Source organism: Pseudophryne corroboree, chromosome 10 (assembly GCF_028390025.1).
Source record: "Pseudophryne corroboree isolate aPseCor3 chromosome 10, aPseCor3.hap2, whole genome shotgun sequence".
Taxonomy (NCBI): domain Eukaryota; kingdom Metazoa; phylum Chordata; class Amphibia; order Anura; family Myobatrachidae; genus Pseudophryne; species Pseudophryne corroboree.
Window position 1 is genome coordinate 268209379 of NC_086453.1, and position 22159 is coordinate 268231537.

General features: G+C 46.0%; 1 protein-coding gene across 1 annotated transcript in view; it reads right to left on the bottom strand.

Moving 5' to 3' along the window:
* LOC134965294 (uncharacterized) overlaps positions 1-22159 on the bottom strand; it is a 282440-nt gene that overhangs the window by 113035 nt on the left and 147246 nt on the right. Inside the window, exons 19-25 of the mRNA XM_063941773.1 lie at positions 20618-20769; positions 20367-20507; positions 19778-19916; positions 8926-9116; positions 7397-7522; positions 4638-4818; positions 1541-1691 (exon numbers count right to left, since the gene is read on the bottom strand). Coding sequence (XP_063797843.1) covers positions 1541-1691; positions 4638-4818; positions 7397-7522; positions 8926-9116; positions 19778-19916; positions 20367-20507; positions 20618-20769 — 1081 coding nt within the window. The remainder of the gene's footprint in view (positions 1-1540; positions 1692-4637; positions 4819-7396; positions 7523-8925; positions 9117-19777; positions 19917-20366; positions 20508-20617; positions 20770-22159) is intronic.

Consider the following 22159-nt stretch of genomic DNA (forward strand, 5'->3'; position numbering starts at 1 on the left):
ACAGCCTCCCTAGCGCCCTCCTCGTTCCAGCGCCCGGGGCGCGTGACCCCCTAGCCTCCCCACCCCTAGTTACAGCCCTGAATAACTACATTTGTGGAATAAAAATGTGCTTTACTCCAGGTATGTGAAATAAATGATGTTTCATCGGTACCATCAATGGTTTGATCCCAGTGGCTAACCCTGCAATGGTGAGTATGTTTGATTGGTACATTATATATCCAGTATATGCCCCCAGGGCTGCCATCAGAAATGATGGGGCCCGGGACTGACCATCACAAGGCAGGGCCCCTCCCCCTACCGTCTGATTCCTTCCCCCACCTTCCCTGCATTCCCCAAACTACCTTTTGAGGGGGTCTGGGTGGTTGGAGTGAGGATCAGGGGACCAGGTCTGTTGCCTGCCTGCACATCGGCAGGCAGCCACGGAGAGACAAAGCCGCGGTAATATTCTTAATACAGAGCTGGCTCTGGGCCAATCGATTCGGCAGCTCCTGATTGGCTGCCAGTCCGTGAGCTCCGATTGGCTCACGGCCGGCTCTGAATTAAGAATATGACCGCTGGCCGCATCTCAGCCTCTGCCTCTGTTCTTCCGTGGCTGCCTGCCTGCAGGCAGGCAGCTGACCTGGTACCCTGATCCACACTACAACCACCCGGGCCCCATCTCACCCCGGTACTGGAGTACCCGCCGTCCCCCCTTGATGGCGGGCCTGTATGCCCCTTCAGTTAACTCACTCTGTATTTAAAACACATAATTGTTAGCATACCTTACCATACCAGGGACTTGAATACTCTAACTCATGTACTACAGTCACTTAACATATAACACATGGCACTATTTGCACTTGCATGAGAAGACCTGTAATATGAAGCCAGTTATAATGGTCAGTTTAAACCATAGCAGCTAAGCAATTTATGGCTGCGTTGTAGTACATGAGGTTGAGAGTTCATGTACCAGGTACGGCATGATGTTAAGTGTGTTTTAAATATAGAGCAGTGATGGGGAACCTTCGGCCTTCCAGCTGTTGTTGAACTACACATATTAGCATGCCTTGCTACAGTTTTGCTATTTGGCCATGCTAAAACTGTTGCAGGGCATACTGGGATGTGTAGTTTAACAACAGATGGAGGGCCGAAGGTTCCCCATCCCTGATATAGAGGGATGTAACTGAATGACAAGGTACACATACTGTAAATCACACTATTACTAAGAGCATACAAGTTAAGTGTATGACTATGGTATAGGAGGTTTTGTGTTCAGATTCTTGGCTTAAAGTTTTATTAAATAGCTAGTTTACATAAAACAAGTAGAAACATTTGTTAACATCGGAAACCATCAATGTTTCCAAACCAATGGTTAGGACTAACAATGTTTTTTGCCAAATGCTAAACCAACCCATCCCTACTTCACTCGTTTTCAGCTGTAGAAAAACATATTTCTGAATGAAAATAACAATTAGCTTTTTTTCCCCATAACTACGTGAGGTCAAATGATAACAAGTATTGTGGAGTTGTAGCATTTATTTCAATATCCATGTTCACTTACCTGAACAAATACCCTTGATGCCCGTAAAACAATTCATTGCTTAACCAAGGAAAAGGTCCTGATGATTTAGATTTGTCAGAGGCATTAGCGGAGACTTGAAAATTGTCTGAATTGGCCGCTGATGCCTTTAAAGTACTCCTTGATGAGTAACCTGCAAAAGAGATGGAATAAAAAGAATGTACCATGGGCCTAATTCTGAGTTGATTGCAGCAGCAAATTTGTTAGCAGTTGGGCAAAACCATGTGCACTGCGGGGGAGGCAGATATAACATGTGCAGAAAGAGTTAGATTTGGGTGTGGTGTATTCAAACTGAAATCTAAATTGCAGTGTAAAAATAAAGCAGCCAGTATTTACCCTGCACAGAAACAAAATAACCCACCCAAATCTAACTCTCTGCAAATGTTATATCTGCCTCCCCTGCAGTGCACATGGTTTTGCCCAATTGCTAACAAATTTGCTGCTGCGATCAACTCAGAATTACCCCCCATGAGTGAGATTTAGCAAATTCCATTATACTAGGTGTAAATGACATATCTTCATTACACAGTCCAGACTCCATTATCTTTGGCAATCAAAGCTAAGTTACCCATTATACATGGCATCATTATGTGACTGAGTAATGTTATGTTCATTGTATCATGACAGCCATAATGTCATCTGAAAAAGCCAGGAAAGGAGAACGTTTTTATTATCAGCAGCTGCCTCGTGCTTGTGTGCTTAGTGCTGGACTGACAGTTTCTTATTACTTATATATACAATATTACCAGCTGTCAAAGTGGCAATTTAGTGGAGGCATCACAGTAACTGGAACTAAATGGCAGGGGAGCATCTGCTTTTAGAGATTTAGATACAATTCATTTTAGTCCTAATTTTAGATGCTTTTAAACACTTAAAAAAAAAAATACAGCTACATATTGGGCCTAATTCAGATGTGGTTATTAATGCTGCTTCCTAGGAATGCAGCAGGAGGCGTCTATAACAAACAGATGCCTCCTGCTGCAGTAGTGATCCGACCTGTGTCCTAGGACGCAGCATTTGGATCACTCACTCACCATCAGGTGACTTGCGGCACCCATGGGGACGCACAAGCCGCCTGTCACAGAGGCCAGGAAATCTCTGTGGAACCATGTAGATCCCTGGCCTCTTTACCACCCCAAAATGGCTGCGACACACCTTTGTTTTCACAAACGGAGAACGTTGCCACCCAATCACTGACATTTTGCTGTCATCTTGCGTCATAGGACTCATTTGTGCACAAGCAGAATGCATGCAGTCGACTGGTGTCTTAAATGGCTGATGTCTGCACATGCATCACAGTCACACAGCGCATGCGTCCTGAATGTTAGCACTGAGAGACCCAGTAGAGAATCAGACGCACTGTCTGTGATATGTAGTGGGGGATCCTGGGAAGTAATAGGGGGTGGCTAAGCCATTGTGGGCGTGTCGTTGGTGTCTCTGACAATGGCTGCTCCAAATATGTTGAACCGCTCACTAATGAGGCCATAGTCAGTTGGAGAAAATGCACCTGCCATAGGGATGGACTAAGTGTTCATGGTACTACTAATTGTGCATCTGACCAAATCCACTTTAATCAGACGCTACAAGTGGGCATCTCAGATTTGTGAAAATTGTCTGCTGCAAATGATGACACCCGTGTGTTGTCTTTATGTTTGTATTTCACTTATTAGTTTGAAAAGGCATCTATAAATACAGTTGCGGCCACTGTGAGGGGGCGGGGGGGGGTGCATTCTTAAGTTCCCAAGCCTCATGTCACAATTCTGCAAAACACTGCATCCCGCAGAGGGGGCAGGGCCATGAGGATGTGATTTGCTGAGAGTATGAGGCTGTGATTTGCTGAGAGTATGAGGCTGTGATTTGCTGAGAGTATGAGGATGTGATTTGCTGAGAGTCTGCCTATTTCATTATCATGGGAATAGAATTCATTGGTAAATGGCTTTCCTAGGTGTAAGTGGGGACTCCTCTATATTTGGGAGTATCCGGGCTGTTCTGACAGACCAGGAAAACATGCCATCAAGACACCGCTAAGATTTCCTTTAGCACGGTTTACTGATAACACAGCTCAATGTAGTAAAGACATTTATAGTTAAATATAGCAAAGCATATTCTGATTTGCAGTTAAAGTAGTTTTTGTTGAGAGACTCCCTCCTAATTCATCCATAACTCCTCCTCCCTGCCGTATGAAATGTTTTCTCCATTCCTATGTATAGAGGATTGGAATGTAAATAGCCCTCAGCAACTGTTTTTATTGAAGCTCATTGGTCAGCCATTTTTTTGTATAAACATTCATCTACTCTTCAGAAGGAAAATAAGATGGAGGAAGCGGGATAAAAACCATCTGTGTGCAGACTATTTGCCTACTATTCCAGAATGCCCCCCAGGCTCCTGAAACCCGGATGGCACTCCCAGAGGCTGTTTAGCAGCCGTCCACCCTACAAGTGAAGTGAGCGGTGTGGGTGGCCATTGACGCAATTGGTGCTGAATAATGTCATTGCTTCCCTACCGCTTCACAGAGCCGGTATTTGCTACATTGTATAGTGGGGGCGGGGCCACGCTGATGCAAAGGCACTATAATGCGTCCAAGTGTCACCCATTTGGCAGGTCCACTTCCCCCTCCAGCATCACTGACCTGGCTGACTCAGAGAGGGGTTCACTACGGCTGGCCGGCGGTCGGGCTCCCGGCGACCAGCATCCCGGCGCCGGGAGCCCGACCGCCGGCTTACCGACAGCTTGGCGAGCGCAAATGAGCCCCTTGCGGGCTCGCCACGCTACGGGCACGGTGGCGCGCTACGCGCGCCACACTATTTTATTCTCCCTCTATGGGGGTCGTGGACCCCCACGAGGGAAAATAAGTGTCGGTATGCCGGCTGTCGGGCTCCCGGCGCCGGTATACTGAGCGCCGGGAGCCCGACCGCCGGCAAACAGAAGACCACCCTCAGAGAGGGCAGCCAGAATTCTTATTATTAATTGATTTATTTCATATAGTTTAGTGAAAATTAAGGTAAAAATTCTTGTTAAAGAGTAATTTGATAGAAGAAATAACTCTACACACTTAACATTATTAACATGAGAGCTTTACCTGACACTGGGGCCTGTGTCTCAGATGGTAGTACAGATGTTTTATTTTCTTCCACGACCTGAATTAGATGTTTCAAAATTGGAATCAGCATTTCCCCAATATTTCTCCTCTGTTTCCCGGTGACATTCCAGTATGTTGCTTGTGGGTTAATATAATGAAGTGATGTCCCTAATAAATAGGACTAAAACATAACATCTCTATTACAAACATTAACCGTCATCTGAGTGAGGGATTGCATTAGTCAATGTTAATTTACTCTGTAATACAAATCTTAAATTTAAATTATGTGTAAAGAGGGACAGATCAAGAGCTACAGTATGCCTTGGGCTGAAAATAATCAAGGGCCTATTGTGAGAAGATGAGGGTGTGTGGCCAGTGCTCTGTAGGTGCGGCCAGTGCTATTTGTGCATCTGCACCCCTACGCTATCAGCCCCAAAGTGTCCCAAAATATGTAAAAGTAGAAAAATTGCATTGTTTTGTGAGGTAACTAGAAATATAATTTTAATACTTCTGATTAATGGCCAGCAGGATGGCTGGTCATCATCATGCTATCATGATGATGGGCCTATTTTTATGTGGCCTGGGGCTATATTCCCATCCTTCTCATTGTTAATCTGGCCCTGTACAGTGCAAACCATGCAAGGGAAAATGTTAGTCAAAACTAAAAAAAACTAAAAACCTTGTATACAGGCTGAGTATCCCTTATCCAAAATGCCTGGGACCAGAAGTATTTTGGATATCGGATTTTTCCGTATTTTGGAATAATTGCATACCATAATGAGTTATCTGGGCGATGGGACCTAAGTCTAAGCACAGAATGCATTTATGTTTCATATACACCTTATACACACAGCCTGAAGGTCATTTAATACAATACTTTTAATAACTTTGTGTATTAAACAAAGTATGTGTACAGTGAGTGAGCCATCAGAAAACAATGGTTTCACTATGTCACTCTCACTCAAAAAATTCCGTATTTCGGAATATTCCGTATTTCGGAATATCTGGATATGGGATACTTAATCTGTACTTCAATTATATAATAGGGGTGAGGAAGGTGATGTGCACACTCTATCAAAAAATGGTTATTTTATCTATATTACGGTATCTATTCAGCTTTTATATGAACCTTGGTAGCCTTCCATAAATTATATTAAGGAAGGTTTGAGATGTTACATTAGTAATAATTGCATGGCTACTCGGTGTAATCAATTATTGGTTGCAGCTTCGTTGGAGCTGTATGTTTTCTGGTCACATTGATTTATTTCTTTTCTTACTGATGTTTTACTCGTGGTTGTGTAAAAACATGTATATATACCTATGAGGGTGGTTCGATAAGTAAGGTAACAGGACCTCTCACATGTGCAATTCTAATTCATTCTAACTTCCCGCCATGTCAGTGCAGGCAGACCGCTGCTTCCCCTCACAGCCATCCTCAGAAACACACCCAGCACACTGCTGTCACCAAATATAGCTTAAGGGGGGTACACACATACCGATGTGTGCTGAGTGATCTAGCACAGAATGCTCAGCACACATCTATCCCCCCGCTCAGCACACTGAGCGATGTGTGCTGAGCGAGGGTGGGGGGGGGGGGGGGGAGGAACAGGGGGTACACTCACTTCACCCAGCAGTGAAGTGAGCCATCTAACTAGGCCAATCTATAGTCAGCGATAGCGAGGCGCAGGGCCGTGCATCGCGATGGCTATAGGACATACACATGGAGAGATGTGTGCTACTTTTCTAAGCAATCTAATCAGATTGCTTAGACTGCTATGTGTATACCCCCTTTCATTTCATTACTCTACCACAGTACACAAATACTGTACATAAATTCAACAAACAAAAGTGTGCACTGTGCCTGAGTTTACTGTACATGCAGGGCTACTGCAAGGTTTCTCGGCACCCTAAGCAAATCTTCAGCCTACTGCCCCCAACCACCACCAATGCCCAATTCCCAGCCCTTCAGATGAAAGTATGACTTCTAAGTTCCACAGCCACTACTTGCATTAAGTACAACAAGCATAGTTCTATCAGAGACATGCTTAATTTTTAATAGGCAGGTTCAGTGGTGCCCCCCTAGATTCTGGCGCCATAGGCAGCTGCCTAAAGCTGCTTAATGGTAGAGCCCCCTGTGTACATGTGCAGATCTCCGGGAACATAGTGCCCGGATTGCCACAGGAGCCTGTCTGGAGAGCTTCAGGGTCACTGGCCAGAAGCTGCAGTAGAGCTGCACGGAGAGCTGAAGGAGCACTGATTGCCAATAACCAAGGGAATGGTGGTCGTTAAAAGACACATAACACGATCCTAAGATGGCAGAGTGGTTCCATTTATCAGAAAGATACACAGTAAATACCATTCCTGCACAGCCCCCAGTATATCCAATGGGGGTGCAGGAATGTGACAGGAAAAATGAAAAGACTTAGGAATTAGTGATTTCTCCATACTATAGAAAACTAAACTATGGCTTTCTCCAGCAGAAATACTGGGAAAAAGCCATCTTTAAATAGCCCCCTAAATAATTGTTATAGTACAAGGTTTTTGTATCACTTTTTTCAAATGTCTTTGTGTGATTGAGCACTATGGCTAACAAATCAGTAATGTTTGTGAATGTTCTCATTACTATCAGTTGGGGGAAATAAATTAGGAAAACAAGAGTGAATAATATATTGTAGGACCCCTATGGAGTAATATAAATTAAATACAACACTTTTTTTCAGAATACTATTAATAGCACATGACTACTATATAATCTTTACCTTTGCCAGTAGTCCTTGTATTTTGCAGTGTTCTCTCACATACTCCAGTCTGCAATAGGCTACGTCAACGCCTGTTAACCTTTTCATGATATGATCTTCAAACTCGTCAATTAAGTGCAGCATGATCTACCAGAGGAGAATTGTACAATAACAAGGATTATAAATTGTATGGACTGATCTAACATTGCATGGTTAATCTCTGGGTATCCTCATATGTCTTTGCTGTTGACACAGACAGAATAGTTCACAAAATTGGGATTAAATATGCGTTACTCCTTAGGAAACTATAATTACAATGAGAATTTTTTATGACAGTGTTCGGGTGCGTACACACTAGGACGAGTCGCAGAAGATGCGATGTGGTCAGCGATGGGAGCCGGTGGTAGTGTTGGCCTTGGCAAGTCCATACACACTTGCCAATGCAGGCAGCGACAGGCGATGGCGGGGGGTGGGGGATATTGGGAGGGCGCTGGGGACAGCGGGGCAATGCTGCACTTGACAGCATGTTCCTCGTTGGCGATGTCGCCTGTTGGACCTGCATGTCTAACAGAGGATGTTGCTGTTGATGTGTGGGAGCGCGCATCGTCAGCCACGTAGTTCATAAACACTGGACAATAGCGTGAATGATGTGTCCGAATAAGGCACATTTTGCCGATATCGTCCTAGTGTGTACACCTTTCTTCTACTGGACTGTGAACATTATTATTTCTACTTTACTTTAAAAAAAAAATATATATATATTTTTTTTTTATACAGTAAGTGTATGATTTTATATGTTGTACAAATGCGTATGTATGTGCGCAGGTCCGGACTTCCCATCTGGCAATTCTGGCATATGCCAGAAGGACTTCTTGTAATATAGTTGTGTTTCCGCACCAATAGACAGTAAAAGCAAGGAATAGCATAGTATCAGTGAAACCAACTCTAGATTGCCAGTTATCTTTGGTTGGTGGTGCACCAAGGGTACAGTAGGAAACTACTGGTAAGTCAACGTACAAAAGACAAAAAAGAAAGACCCTTTATTGGCGCACTCGTTAAGAAGACCATATAGAAGTTAATTCCTAACTTTTAATTAGATCCATGTAAAATCATTTTTGTTGAAAAAAACTATTTAATACTGTATATCCTTTGTCCACTATACCATGCAAAATTGGGTACTCATATCAATTGCATATCCATCGTAAACAGACAATCTGAAAATATAAAATAAATTAAGGCATCATAGCCTAATATGTAGCAGGATACCAATAAAAACCCTATATTAGGGAATTGGACAATGGCGCCCTCAGAGTATGTTGTCAACATTGACGTAACCAATCAGCATTGATGTAACATTTGTAATGTACATACTATAAATGTATACAGAGCAGCTGATTGGTTGCCATGGGCAACTTTTCCACTGGCTCACTTTTCCACTTTTATCACTGGTTAGTACATGTCCCCCATGATATGATTAGGAGAGTAGAAAGATGGTGTGGAGGAAAACATTATATCCTAACAAAATATCAGTATCATAGTTACCAACTTACCTCTCCTTCCTTTGTTTTAACTATGTCCTCGCTAGTCTGCTCCCTGCTCTTCTGCCACTCTCTCAGCTGACTGCTCACCCTCTCCGACTCCTCCACCAATTTGTCAGTGAATTCCATTAATTTTTCTGTAGTTTTCCTGACAACCAGGGAAAATATCAGCTGTTGTTCCTTTTCTTCTGTAATATCACCTCCTGGAAAATAATGCAACTTGTAACACAAGAACAAAACATCCATTACTGACAATTCTTCATACACAGTATGGCACATTTAGATTGGATAATGGTAAAAAAAGACCTTTCATTATGTTTTTATCAGCATTCAGAAACATTAAAAACAGTTAAAAAAAAAAACAATGTACGAGCTGAGGACTCTTAATATTTAAATGGGGCATCACTGACCATACTGCATCACATGACTATATAAACTACTTAGCAGATCCAGCCAAATGTACACCTTGTTGTTGCTAATCATCACTGTGTGTAGTGTGTATATGTATTGGTAGAAGGGAATCGACTTGCATTTACTATACTATAAACAGCAGATCTGTGTAATATTGAGGGATTCAATGGCAGGTAATGGGAAAATGGTTGTAAATCATACTTGCCAACCCTCCCGGAAGCTGTAGGAGACTACCGATTTTTAGTGTAGTCCCCCACAGCCCCGGAAAGGGTGTGTGAGTCTCCCACAAGCACCCACATTCTGCCCGCTTCCTAGTAAAGTGGACAGGACAAACATAAAATTATAAAAAAACATCAGCAGCGGAAAGGGTGCAGCGCTAAAGATGCAAATCGCGTCTTTTAGCTCCGCCCTACCTACAGACCTGCGAATCATGGGCATTTCTTTGGCTTGGGGCGGGGCCTAATGACATGACAGTCTGGTCCTGACCCCAAAGTAATCTGCTGCATCTTCTCTCCCGGAGAGGAGCAAAATAAAGTAGACAAGCATGTTGTAAATTCAAACAACAAAAATGAAGGTGCTTGTGTGTGTGTGTGTGTGTGTGTGTGTGTGTGTGTGTGTGTGTGTGTGTGTGTGTTTACTCCTGTATTAACTGACAAGAATACACTCACACATTATGGACTGCACCTCCCAAAAGATGAGGAGCTGGCTTTTAAAAGAATACATTTCTCAAAACATACAATGAGAGTGCTGTCCAATTACATTGATAATTCTATTCACATTTTATTAAAACAAATCTAAAAATGTACATATATCAATTCTAAATTATTTAAATATAACATCTGCATAACAATCTCATACAACAAATGTAGATTAATGTGACATTTGTGGTTTCTTGGCCCATTATTAAATTCAACTAGTCAGACTGTTAAAAAATAATCTTGTTAGTAAGAGTTAATAGCCAGTCACAAGCAGCTGTAATGAGTTTTGTAAGCAGTTAGTAATGAAAAGGAGCAGTCTTAAAGCACAGTTTGCTAATGAATAGTCATCCAACTGTAAAACTCTCTTAGGGGAGCACTAAGAAAGTCTCAGCAGTAAAACATTCTAATTTCAGGCTGTTTGCAGATTTAAATTAGCATATAGAGCTGCTGTGTATGTGTAGCTGGGATCAGGGGCATAGCCAGAATTTGTGGGCCCTATAGCAACATTTTGAAGGGGCCTCCGTCCCAATGCTTCTAGAGAGACACCTCTCTGCATCAGTTGTTCATTTTATGCCCTATTGTGACAGGACGGTCCCGTACGAAAGCACTCGCTGCTTTCGCGTCCCGTCTCCTGCGCACAGATTGGAAGGTTAGGTCACACGAGGCCTGACCACATAGGGGATTCCCGCTTACCGTCAGTAACCGCCTGTTACTGACTCCACCCACTGCACTGTGGGCGGGTTTATGCTGCCACCACCAAACTCCTAACCTGCCGTGGCGTTTGGAACCACGGTTCTGCTCTGTATATGCCGACACACTGCCTTACCACACCTGTGTGGTGTTGACGAATCCCCACTAGCCACTTGCTAGGCCTCTACCGGTAGCTGGCGGAAGGCGGAACTTGGAGACGTTAGGTGCTTCCCTGGACAGCCGGAGGACGGGGCTATGTTTGGCATAACCCTGTAGGTCACAAGATGACGCGGTCTTCTTGAGGCAAATGGTATTTATTTGCAATAGTTCTAAAGAGAACTCTTCCCTATTGCTAGGGGCAACAGCATACAGCAAGATGTTCCAGCAGAATAAGATGGTACAACTACAAATCTGGAGGCACGCAGGCCTCCTTTTTATGTCAAATTTCCACACAGTACCACAGGGGGTAAAGCCCTCCCTGTCTTCTCCAACCAATCAGGATAACTTAGAAAATACAAGTAAATAAATTACATTTCAAAAGGAGATAAGTGCAATAAAACAATATCCTCCTTCCTGTGACACAGACAACATTTGGTATCAGATTAACATTCACTATTGATAAATTTATCACATAGCTTCAAAATACAAATGTTTCTGTCTCAGTCACATCTCCAGGCAAACCCAGTGTTTGAGATTACAACAGGAAAGGCTACAATACAAACAAACAGTCTTCCTTCCTGCATCTGCCATTCAGGGTTCGTATATCAATTAAATCAGGTACATGAAACAGGTTCCAAGCCCATAGACCCCGTGATTAGCATCTTTACACATCAAAAGGTTTTGTCATTCACACCTCTCTGCTAGGACAGGGCCATTTGTCCACAAATGTAAATGCATTTTAAAACCAACACAGCTTACACATTCCTTCTAAGTGCTGGCATTTGTATGCAATGTAAATGTGCAATCCTACAACTGTGCCTATTGCATTAAATATAACATTGGTGAAAACACAGTAGTAAATATATTTTTAAATACCCGGTGCCTAGCACCCACACTACATTTAAAGATGGCGCTTAGCACCAGTGCACAGTTTAAAAGTGGCGCCAAGCGCCCATTGTCCTTGAATATGGTGCCGGTCCCTGAGGGTTAACCCCTTCAGTGCCACGCCGCCATTGTCCACGTGGGCTGGGGGTCTCTCCGGCCACACTCCCCCCCCCCCCCATTCAAGCGGGTCAACCAGGGACCCATGTCCCAATGATTTGGTCCCTGGTCCCGCAGTCCTTAATGGGGTTGAAGGTGACGCTACCTGGGGGGCGTAGGCTCCGGCCTAGACAGTTCATCCATAGTGCAGTGGGCCTCTCTTCGTGGGTGCACAATGTTCAAATAGTCCATCTGAAGTCCAAGTTCAAGGCTCCACCACAAAAGTTTGTCCAATTTCCCCAAGGTAGGTTGCAGCCATCTAACAGGTGGGTGGTAAGTCACCACGGTGGGGGGCCAGTTACACACAAGTGCCACCCACGGTGTCCCAATTGTGGCATACCCCACCTCCCACAATAGCAGTATTCTGCTCAAACAGGCCACAGGGTGCTCCTGCCTATATGGCTCTTTCTGGCTCGGTACTACTCCTAGTCCGTGCAGTGGCGCAGTAGTTCGTAACACACAGTCCTGGTCAAGAATGTGCGCCATCAGCACTGGAGCGGATACCCGAGACTCCTTCAATGACTGAAATGCCAACTCGCAAGCGGGTGCAAAGTCCACTGACTTGGGAATGCCCTTCCTAGCCATCTCTGTCAAGGGGTTCACTACAGGACTAAAGTCAATGACAACGTGTCCGTAGGGCCTTACAGGTTCTTAGGTCAGTACCGGTCTGGGTGATGTGGGTCGGGGACAGCCTCTGGTTGCCTCCACCCCCTCTGGTTTGGGCCTACCCCTGTCTCCTCCCACATGGTGCCCCAGGCACTGCACCTCCGTCATACCTATCTGGCAACTGTCTGCCTGAACTGTCAGACCTGCCCTCCAATCCTCTTCTGTCGACCTATGACTCGGGAAACCTACCCTGTCACCTAGGCCTACTCTTCCCTCCTCGTCCGCTACCTGTGCCACAGTGATGGCGGCCAGACCACCAGCCTCTGGATCCTGTGTGGCTTCCACTACAGGGAGGCTGCATGTCTTCCCTGATCTACTGCGCACAGGCAGGGGACCTGCTATGTCCACAGCAACTTGCTGCAAGGGTTCCCCTATGGGCAGAGGCCCAGAGACAACACAACCGCTGGAGTGCCCCAGCTGCCAACACATGGCACCAGCCTTACAGTTGGTCTGGGCGTCATCCGACATTCCAGACCAGGGTAAGCACTGTGTCAGGCACTTCAGGGTACGGTCTATCTCAGGTTTACTGTCCAAAGGGGTTTCACTGGCAACCGACACTGGTTGCGCAGGAAAGTTCCCTGGGGGGACCAGTTGGACACATTCCCTATCTGGTCTATCCCCTCCCACTTTCCTGTCTACCCTGTACCTTAACCCTTCCCGCCAGGTCAAACTTCCTGCCCCAATCCTGTCAAGGCCGCTGCCAAAGTGGCGCCTCATGCCTTTCGGGGATGGGTCAGAGAGTTGAGCCTCCCTAAACTCCTGCCTGCGGCCCTCAACCTCTCCTAAATTGGGACACTCTACAGGGGGATCTAGGTTGGGACTGCTAGGGTCAGTCTGGTGGGGGTCAGTCATGGAAAAGTCAGTGTGGTTTCTCATACTCACCGCCGGAGTTGGCAAACCACTTGGGTCAGGAGCATCATTGGGCACCCCCACAGGATCAAACGAGCTGGAACCAACATCCTCTGCGTTGCTAGGGGACGTAGGTATACCAGATGCAAAAGGCATGCGGGGTCGATGTGCCGATCTAGCCGCTGTAATCTTTTCCTCTGGGCTGGTTGATGCTGTGGTTGGCTGTGCTGGCAGTTGTCTAGCAGCTGTAGTCTATTCCTCTGGGCTGGGCTGTGCTGGAGTAGCTGATGTCAACAGTGGTTGTGGAACTTGACTCCGGGAAATGGCGCCAGCAAACGTGGTGACGATCTCACCACCCAGATCATTTCCTAGGACCACATCAGTTGGGAGACCATCCATGACGGCAACTTCTCGCAACTCTGGTCCAGCTCCCCAGTCCAGGTAGACTCTTGCCATGGGAACCTCTTTCTCTGTTCCATCTGCCAGGGTGACCTTGGCAGTGCGACCCTGCAATACTGCAGCAGGATCAATAAGGTGGGGGCTCACCACAGTGATTGAGGCCCCAGAGTCTCTTAGGCCTTCCCCCTGCAGGGGTCCCACGTGGACCGGCTGCAGGTGCCTCCGCATGTTGTGTAGGGGCTGTTTGGCCATGCAGGTGACTCTCTCCGCAGAGTGCACCTGTCTCTCGCCACACTCCATCGGACTGACTGGAGGGGGAACAGTCTCTGTAGGCTCATCTCCTCTCGCCAAACAAGCGATCCAGGCTCCAGCACTCGGATTTGGGGCACGAGTCTGGGGTGCTTGGGATGCAGGACAGTTCATCCTCAGATGTCCGATTTTCCCACAGCCGTAGCACTTCTTCTCCAGTCGTGGCACCGATGATCTCTGATCAGTTGCAGGGACGCTGCAGTGTGGTTGCTGGCCAAGAGCACCCGGGTTGGAAGATGCTTGTCTTTGGGGGTGATGAGCTGAAGAGGGGTGTCCCCCTGGTGGTACAGTCTTTTGGAGCTGGCTGCTGGCTGGGCGCTTCTGCCCCTGTGGCCGAATTGCCACATATTTGTCGGCTAATTGGGCAGCCATTTTTAAGCTGGGTGGCTCCCGATCTAGCACCCACTCCTTCACTTCTGGGGCGCACCTGCGGTAGAACTGCTCCCTGCAGATCAAGTCGATCAGTGCGTCCCATGTAGTGGCTTCAGAATCCTTCACCCACTTCACCAAGTACTGCCGCAGCTGGGTGGCGAACTGCCCATGGGTACTGCTAGGATTCTTGGGCAAGTCTCTGAACTTCTTCCTGTAAGACTCTGGAGTGATGAAGAATTGCTGGAGGAGGGCCTTCGCGACTTCGTCGTAATCCCCACAGTCCTCCGTGGCCACTCCTCGATAGGCCTCCAATGCCTCTCCATGCAGAGTGGGCACAAGGTGTCTCACCCACTCCGAATTGTGTAGATTACAAGTCCTTTCAAAAACTTGTAAATGTCCATCAATGTCCCCATTACTGTCTGCAAACTTGGCAAACTGAATGCGTCCTGATCTGTGTACAACAGCTGACAACGGCTCCCGGGGTACCACGGCCTGTGGTGCCCGCTCATCACGCCACATCTGGATGATGATCAAGCGCTCTTGCTCCGTTGCCCTTTCCCCCAATTCCGCTAGCCGATCTGCTAGGGTATCCGGGCCGCCCCTCCTGGGACGTTGGGATCCTGGCCCTGCTAGGGATTGCTGGGAAACATTGCTGCTGTGAGAGAGGCGGGGCTTGTGGGTCTCACCGGTTCCTTACGAAGGTCCACTGTTGGGCCGTCCTCTGCGATGCTGACGCCGTCAGTGCTTTCCACCTCCGCCCGATGGAACTCCTCCACGCTCATGAGCGCCGCCCTCATGATGCTCTTGGACGCGTTGGAAGGTATATCCACACCCTTCTCCTGGCACACGATCTCCAGATCATCCTTGGACATTCCGCTGAATTCCGCTATCTTGTGCGTTCTCCTGCACTGCAGTTACTCCTCCCCTGAGTAACTCGGCTTCTCCAATCGGGTGATGAAAAGCCGCCTGGGATTATCCCACCACTATGCCAACAATTTCTGTGACAGGACGGTCCCGTACGAAAGCACCCGCCACTTTCGCGTCCCGTCTCCTGCGCACAGATTGGAAGGTTAGGTCACACGAGGCCTGACCACATAGGGGATTCCCGCTTACCGTCAGTAACCGCCTGTTACTGACTCCACCCACTGCACTGTGGGTGGGTTTATGCTGCCACCACCAAACTCCTAACCTGCCGTGGCGTTTGGAACCACGGTTCTGCTCTGTATATGCCGACACACTGCCTTACCACACCTGTGTGGTGTTGACGAATCCACACTAGCCACTTGCTAGGCCTCTACCGGTAGCTGGCGGAAGGCGGAACTTGGAGACGTTAGGTGCTTCCCTGGACAGCCGGAGGATGGGGCTATGTTCTCCAACCAATCAGGATAACTTAGAACATACAAGTAAATAAATTACATTTCAAAAGTAGATAAGTGAAATAAAACAATATCCTCCTTCCTGTGACACAGACAACGTTTGGTATCAGATTAACATTCACTATTGATAAATTTATCACATAGCTTCAAAATACAAATGTTTCTGTCTCAGTCACATCTCCAGGCAAACCCAGTGTTTGAGATTACAACAGGAAAAGCTACAATACAAACAAACAGTCTTCCTTCCTGCATCTGCCATTCAGGGTTCGTATATCAATTAAATCAGGTACATGAAACAGGTTCCAAGCCCATAGACCCCGTGATTAGCATCTTTACACATCAAAAGGTTTTGTCATTCACACCTCTCTGCTAGGACAGGGCCATTTGTCCACAAACGTAAATGCATTTTAAAACCAACACTGCTTACACATTCCTTCTAAGTGCTTGCATTTGCATGCAATGTAAATGTGCAATCCTACAACTGTGCCTATTGCATTAAATATAACATTGGTGAAAACACAGTAGTAAATATATTTTTAAATACCCGATGCCTAGCACCCACACTACATTTAAAGATGGCGCTTAGCACCAGTGCACAGTTTAAAAGTGGCGCCAAGCGCCTATTGTCCTTGAATATGGCGCCGGTCACTGAGGGTTAACCCCTTCAGTGCCGCGCCGCCATTGTCCACGTGGGCTGGGGGTTTCTCTCCGGCCACACTTATAATAGTGCCCTAGTTCATTTTCTGAACCATAGTAGAGCCTTATTTAATGTTATGCCCCATAGTAGTGCCCTAGTTTCTTTTATGAATCGCAGTAGTGCTTAAGTTCACCCTACAGTATGTCACATTTCAGAGCTGCCAGTACACATTATGCCGCACAGTACCTCCAATTCACATTATGATATATAGTGCTCCCTGTTCATATTGTGCCTCATTACATTGCCCAGTTCATATTATATTACATTATAATGCCCTCCAGTTTATTTTATACCACACTACCATGAGCAGGTCCAGGGGCATACCTAGATATATTGCAGGCCCCAAGGAAAAAGTTTGAAATGACCCCTACGTACCACCCAATGGCAAAAAATGTATATAACACATGTAACTGTGACAGGGAAGGTGGCCCCTCTCAGCTCTGGGCCCCATAGCAGCTGCACTGCCTGCACCTATGGTAGCTATGCCCTTGGCTGGGATCCGGTCAGCATACCGGCATTTAGGATGCCGGGACCAGGGCCGGATTAAGCCTTGGGGGTGCCCGGGGCACATAAGACCCTGGGGAAGTGTGGTGGGGGGTGTATATTAGATGCATTAGATTATGTGCATACCTTCCAACATATCTCACAACACAATCTAATACTGTATACTGTACAACATTGTTCTTAAATGTAATATACACAATGAGTGTATATTAAATTTAAAACAATGTTGTACAGTGTAATAGATCTAAACTAATAGTTTAATAATGCCTGGGTACAGGTTTTAGCTCCATGTAATTGAAAAACAACTATTTTATAACATTATCTTGTAGTCGAACAAAGACAATTTAAACAACCTTTAAATGTACAAAGAAAAATAAAATCTATAATTTATCTTGTCACATGCAAGAATAGCAACAGCCTCTGTATTACTTACACACTGGGACAGGGCTCAGGAGGTCTCTCCAGACCCTCATTAGATAACAAGTTACACAGGACTCAGACACCCAAGCAGGGAGGTGGAGAAGCTGAGGTTCTTGTGTCACAGCTCACTCCACCTTCCTATCTGTCCTCTGGTCGTAACGTTCCATCGGTAGCTCATGAAACCTGATGCTCCTGGGTCTCTGCCTGCACTGCATACTGTTCTGCTCACAATCTGGCTGTCTGATTCTGTTGCTACATAAGAGGGAAAGCTAGTAACGTCAGTGTACTCTGGCTGGGGGGCCCCTGACAAAGGGGGGCTCAGGGTACAGTATGCCCTGTGACCCCCTCTTAATCTGGCTATGGCTGAGACACCATCCCATATAGCTACCTTATTTCTCTTGGTAGCGGCTGTAGCTGGTATTGCAGGACACAATGGCTGGATGATACTTTGTGTCTCATGTGAGCTGTGAATTTGTGGCCACAGCTCCATTCTCACTGAGATGCCAGGCAGATGAGATCCCACTATCACGTGACACATAAATTGAATATTCTATGCAAATTGATTGGTAATGGATGGAAAGTCTGTGAAAAATGGCTGCTCACATGGGGTTGACTATGTTTGGTGTCTGTAATTACTGTATATAGTACTGATGATGGCTAACTGGGTCTATACATTCGTATACATGGACAAAGCATATTTGCTATGAACAATCTGTAAATTGTTAATGATGTATATGTGCAATGATGTGAATAGCTGACAATGGGGTCTGGGCAATGAAGGGTCTGTACACTAAAATCCCTTTCACACAGCCCAAAATTTCCCGGGTTATTGCACATGAACGCGCACAACACCCCGGGAAATTTCTCAGTGCGAAAGGGTACAGGGTCAAAATCCCGAGATTCAACCCTGCAATCGACCAGGGTTGGTCCCGGGATCTTCCCGGGAACCTGTTCAGTGTGAACGGGAGCCGGGTCAATGTGCCCCGGCTCCCATTCACTCTCTATGTAGCAGGCGGCGCATGGAGATCATGTGATCTCTTGCGCCGCCCCCGCCGCGTCACCGCTGATGTCAGCAACCCGGCAATATGCCGGGCTACTGACTGCGGTATGCAAGGGGTCTTACCCGGGAATGTCCCTGCATGATCCAAGGACTGTATTCCCGGGTAAGACCCCTGTATTTCTGGTGTGAAAGGGGTATAAGAGGCAGATGAATGAAGCACTGAAAAGACTGGAGAAGTGAGCCAGTGGATAAGTTGCCCATGGCAACCAATCAGCATTGAGGTAACATTTATCAAGTGCATTCTATAAAAATATAAGTAGCAGCTGATTGGTTGCCATGGGCAACTTCTCCACTCTTTTCACAAGGCTCATATACTATTCCTTTAAACCAGGACACGAATGAATTACACAGGTTCTGTGGCTGTCTCACTTCAAGCCTGCATTTCACCAGCCACAGAACCTGGGCCATCTATGAGCGTCCCAGTTTAAAGGATGATATGATAAGCCCAGTTTTCACTGATTCATACATCTCTCCCTGGGCCAAATTTAAAGCATCTGCAATGATGCATGTACAATTGGGCATACAGCAAGTATAAAATGATTGGCAAAGGTGCAGCAACTGTTAAGGTCCGTACACATTAGACGATGTCGCTCTATGAGCGACGTCGTCTAATGTTTACCCTCCCGAGCCATACACACTGATCGAAATGACCGCTCATATCGCTCAGTGACGTCACGTCTCCGCCAGCCGTGCATGCAGCTCCTGGACGACAGTCCAGATCCTGCATGCATGCACTGCCAACAGCGACGATCGTTGCTGACCCGCAGGGTCGCGCATCGGCCGTCACTGGCGGCATACACACTTGCCGATAAAAACAAGCGACGTCGCTCAGGGAGGGGGAAAATGAGCGACGTCGCTTTAAGTTGCTGACAATTGAAGGTTATAAAAAGTAACAACATAATAGCAAAATAATCTGTAACATCATGTGTTCAGTGGCATCATCTTGAGAGAACTGTGCAGGGAGACATTGACAGGACTGGAGGTGGCGGCTCCAGGTTCTACACTGCCTAGGGTCCTTTGGCCTTGACCAAGCTCTGCTCATTATTATCAGGTTTTTTTTTTAAAGGACAATGAAGAAACAGTGTCACATGCCTCCACTTAGAAAACAGCTGTAGACACTGCTATGATTCTGAGACAAGAATTTTTTGTATTTATTACCACAATGACTATAACTAAATCTGACAACCGACCAGGATATATAAACTATTCCTACCTATAAAGGGGAGTTGACTCATCTTAATGGACAAGGTGTTTAGGTTACAACTGGCTCTTCGTTGGGCCTCACACAAGGACTCTTCTTCCAGAGATTGGAAAGCTTCGTCCAATGATAAAATTCGATCTCTAAATCTAATCTAAATGTAAGACACAATTAGTAGGACCAACGAGATACACAATACTTACTATGCCTTTTGTAAAAAGTTATTGTTCTGCAAGTGTATACACATTGTAATGCCGTCAGTGTTTATAAGAGCACAGCAGCATGTGTACAGGAAAGCTGTGCTACAGCCAGGACAGTTGAGAACCAGGCTGGGCCCAGGTACTTTTCAGGGGGCATGGCCTAATCATAGGAGGCGTGGCCATGCACCCTTAGAAAAAAATACAGAAAAAATAGTACTTTAAGAGCCTCCATGGCCACACTGCAGTGTGTGCTGGGCTGAGAAGAAAGCTGCAGCTGCAGCTGCTGCTGCCGGGTAAGGTGGGGGGCCCTAGGCCCCCACTGGGCCCCTCTATCAGACCTGGGCCCGGGTAATTAATACCCCCCTTCTCTGTGCCACTGGCTGCAACCACAGACTATAAATGACCTTATGAGTGTTTCCTTCTCTGGCCACATCAAGCACATAAAGAGTAAGAACATTCAGTTCCTTTAGTAGCTCCTCTTCTTTACTCCTCTGGTTTTGCCAAAATGTCTCTCTTGCAGTCAACTCATTCTGAAGGGCTTCCAGCTAAAAGAGACATTGTAGATTATTGGGTAAAACAGGTCATTTCCAGTTTTTGGAATGATATTCAATAACAAAATAAAAGGACTGAAATTTAGCAGTTAAGACAAACTTACTAAATAATAATCTTTATCCTTTAAAGTCCCCAGCGTTTGCACCACTGGAATTATCACCCCTGTCAGGGGGTTGATTTGAGCTCCCACCACTGGACAGCTGCACCCTGTGGTTGGATCAATTGTTCTTGCTCCAATTTTGATGGGAATAAGACCTTGTAAAAGTGTAAATATGAATGTTAGATACAGTCGCTTGGACACTGGATCCTAATTATCATACAATATGTTACAGTAGAGTTAATTATACATGTAACGCAGCAAAATTAACAATTGCTAAAACAGCAGCCCACCCTTTTACTAAATACACAGATGTATTTACTAAAATGGAGTTAAAGGCTCTGAAATAATGGACCTTATTCAAGTTAGTATGTAAACCTGAAAGTGGGGTAACTGCACATGTACAGAATGGGTCCTGTGATCGCTCGCAGTCCCCCCTTAGCCGCAGCATCACTGACATGGTGTGACACTTTGGGGAATGGTGGTGGGGGTGGCAATCAGGACCGTTCCACAAAATGGGGGTAATGTGTACTACCTGGACCTGGCAGCAGAATTCTGATGGGCAGTCTGAGTAAGCTTTGGCTTAGACAGATTGCCATGGGCTGCAACCATGGTGATTTGTGCACCTTCAGGTGGCAGATGCTGGCAGGAGGTGTCTATTTCCTACAGACATATCCTGCATCAGTAGCATATTAGTTGTATATTATTGCACAGCTGATTACCTGTGCCTGTGCAATACTGTACATTTCGGAATCAGACCCAATTTTCTGTATAGCCGCTATTCACAGTAAAGGTGCATACACACTTGCTGATAAAATGAATGACGTCGCTCATTTTCACCCTTCTTGAGCGACGTTGTTTATTTTCTCGGCAAGTGTGGGCAGCACGGATGGTGTAATGGTTAGCATTACTGCCTCACAGCACTGAGGTCATGGGTTCGATTCCCACCATGGCCCTAACTGTGTGGAGTTTGTATATTCTCTCCGTGCTTGCATGCATTTCCTCCGGGTACTCCGATTTCCACCCACACTCCAAAAATATACTGGTAGGTTAATTGACTCCCAACAGAATTAAGCCCAGTGTGAATGTGTGTGCGTGTACATGTGGTTGGGAAAATAGATTGTAAGCTCCACTGGGGCAGGGACTGATGTGAATTACCAAATATTCTCTGTAAAGTGCTGCGGAACATGTATGCACTATATAAATAACTGGTAATAATAATAATAATAATAATGTGTGTATACCGGCAACGATGACCGATGTTCGGCCCAGCGGGTCATTAACGACCCTCGCTGTTGGCTGTGCATGACATGCTCAATCTGGACTGTCGCTGGATATATCACTAAGTGTGTGTGCACGGCCGCCGACCGTCCGGCCCAGGTGGGGGAAACACTAGGCGACGTCACTCATAGAGCATGCTGTCTAGTGTGTATGCACCTTTAGTTTTGAGCATGTTTCAGGACTATTTATCAATAACCCTAGACTTAACAGCTGCTCCGATAAGCAGTTGCCTTAGCTAATCTAAAAAGCTTTACTTTTGCTAATAGC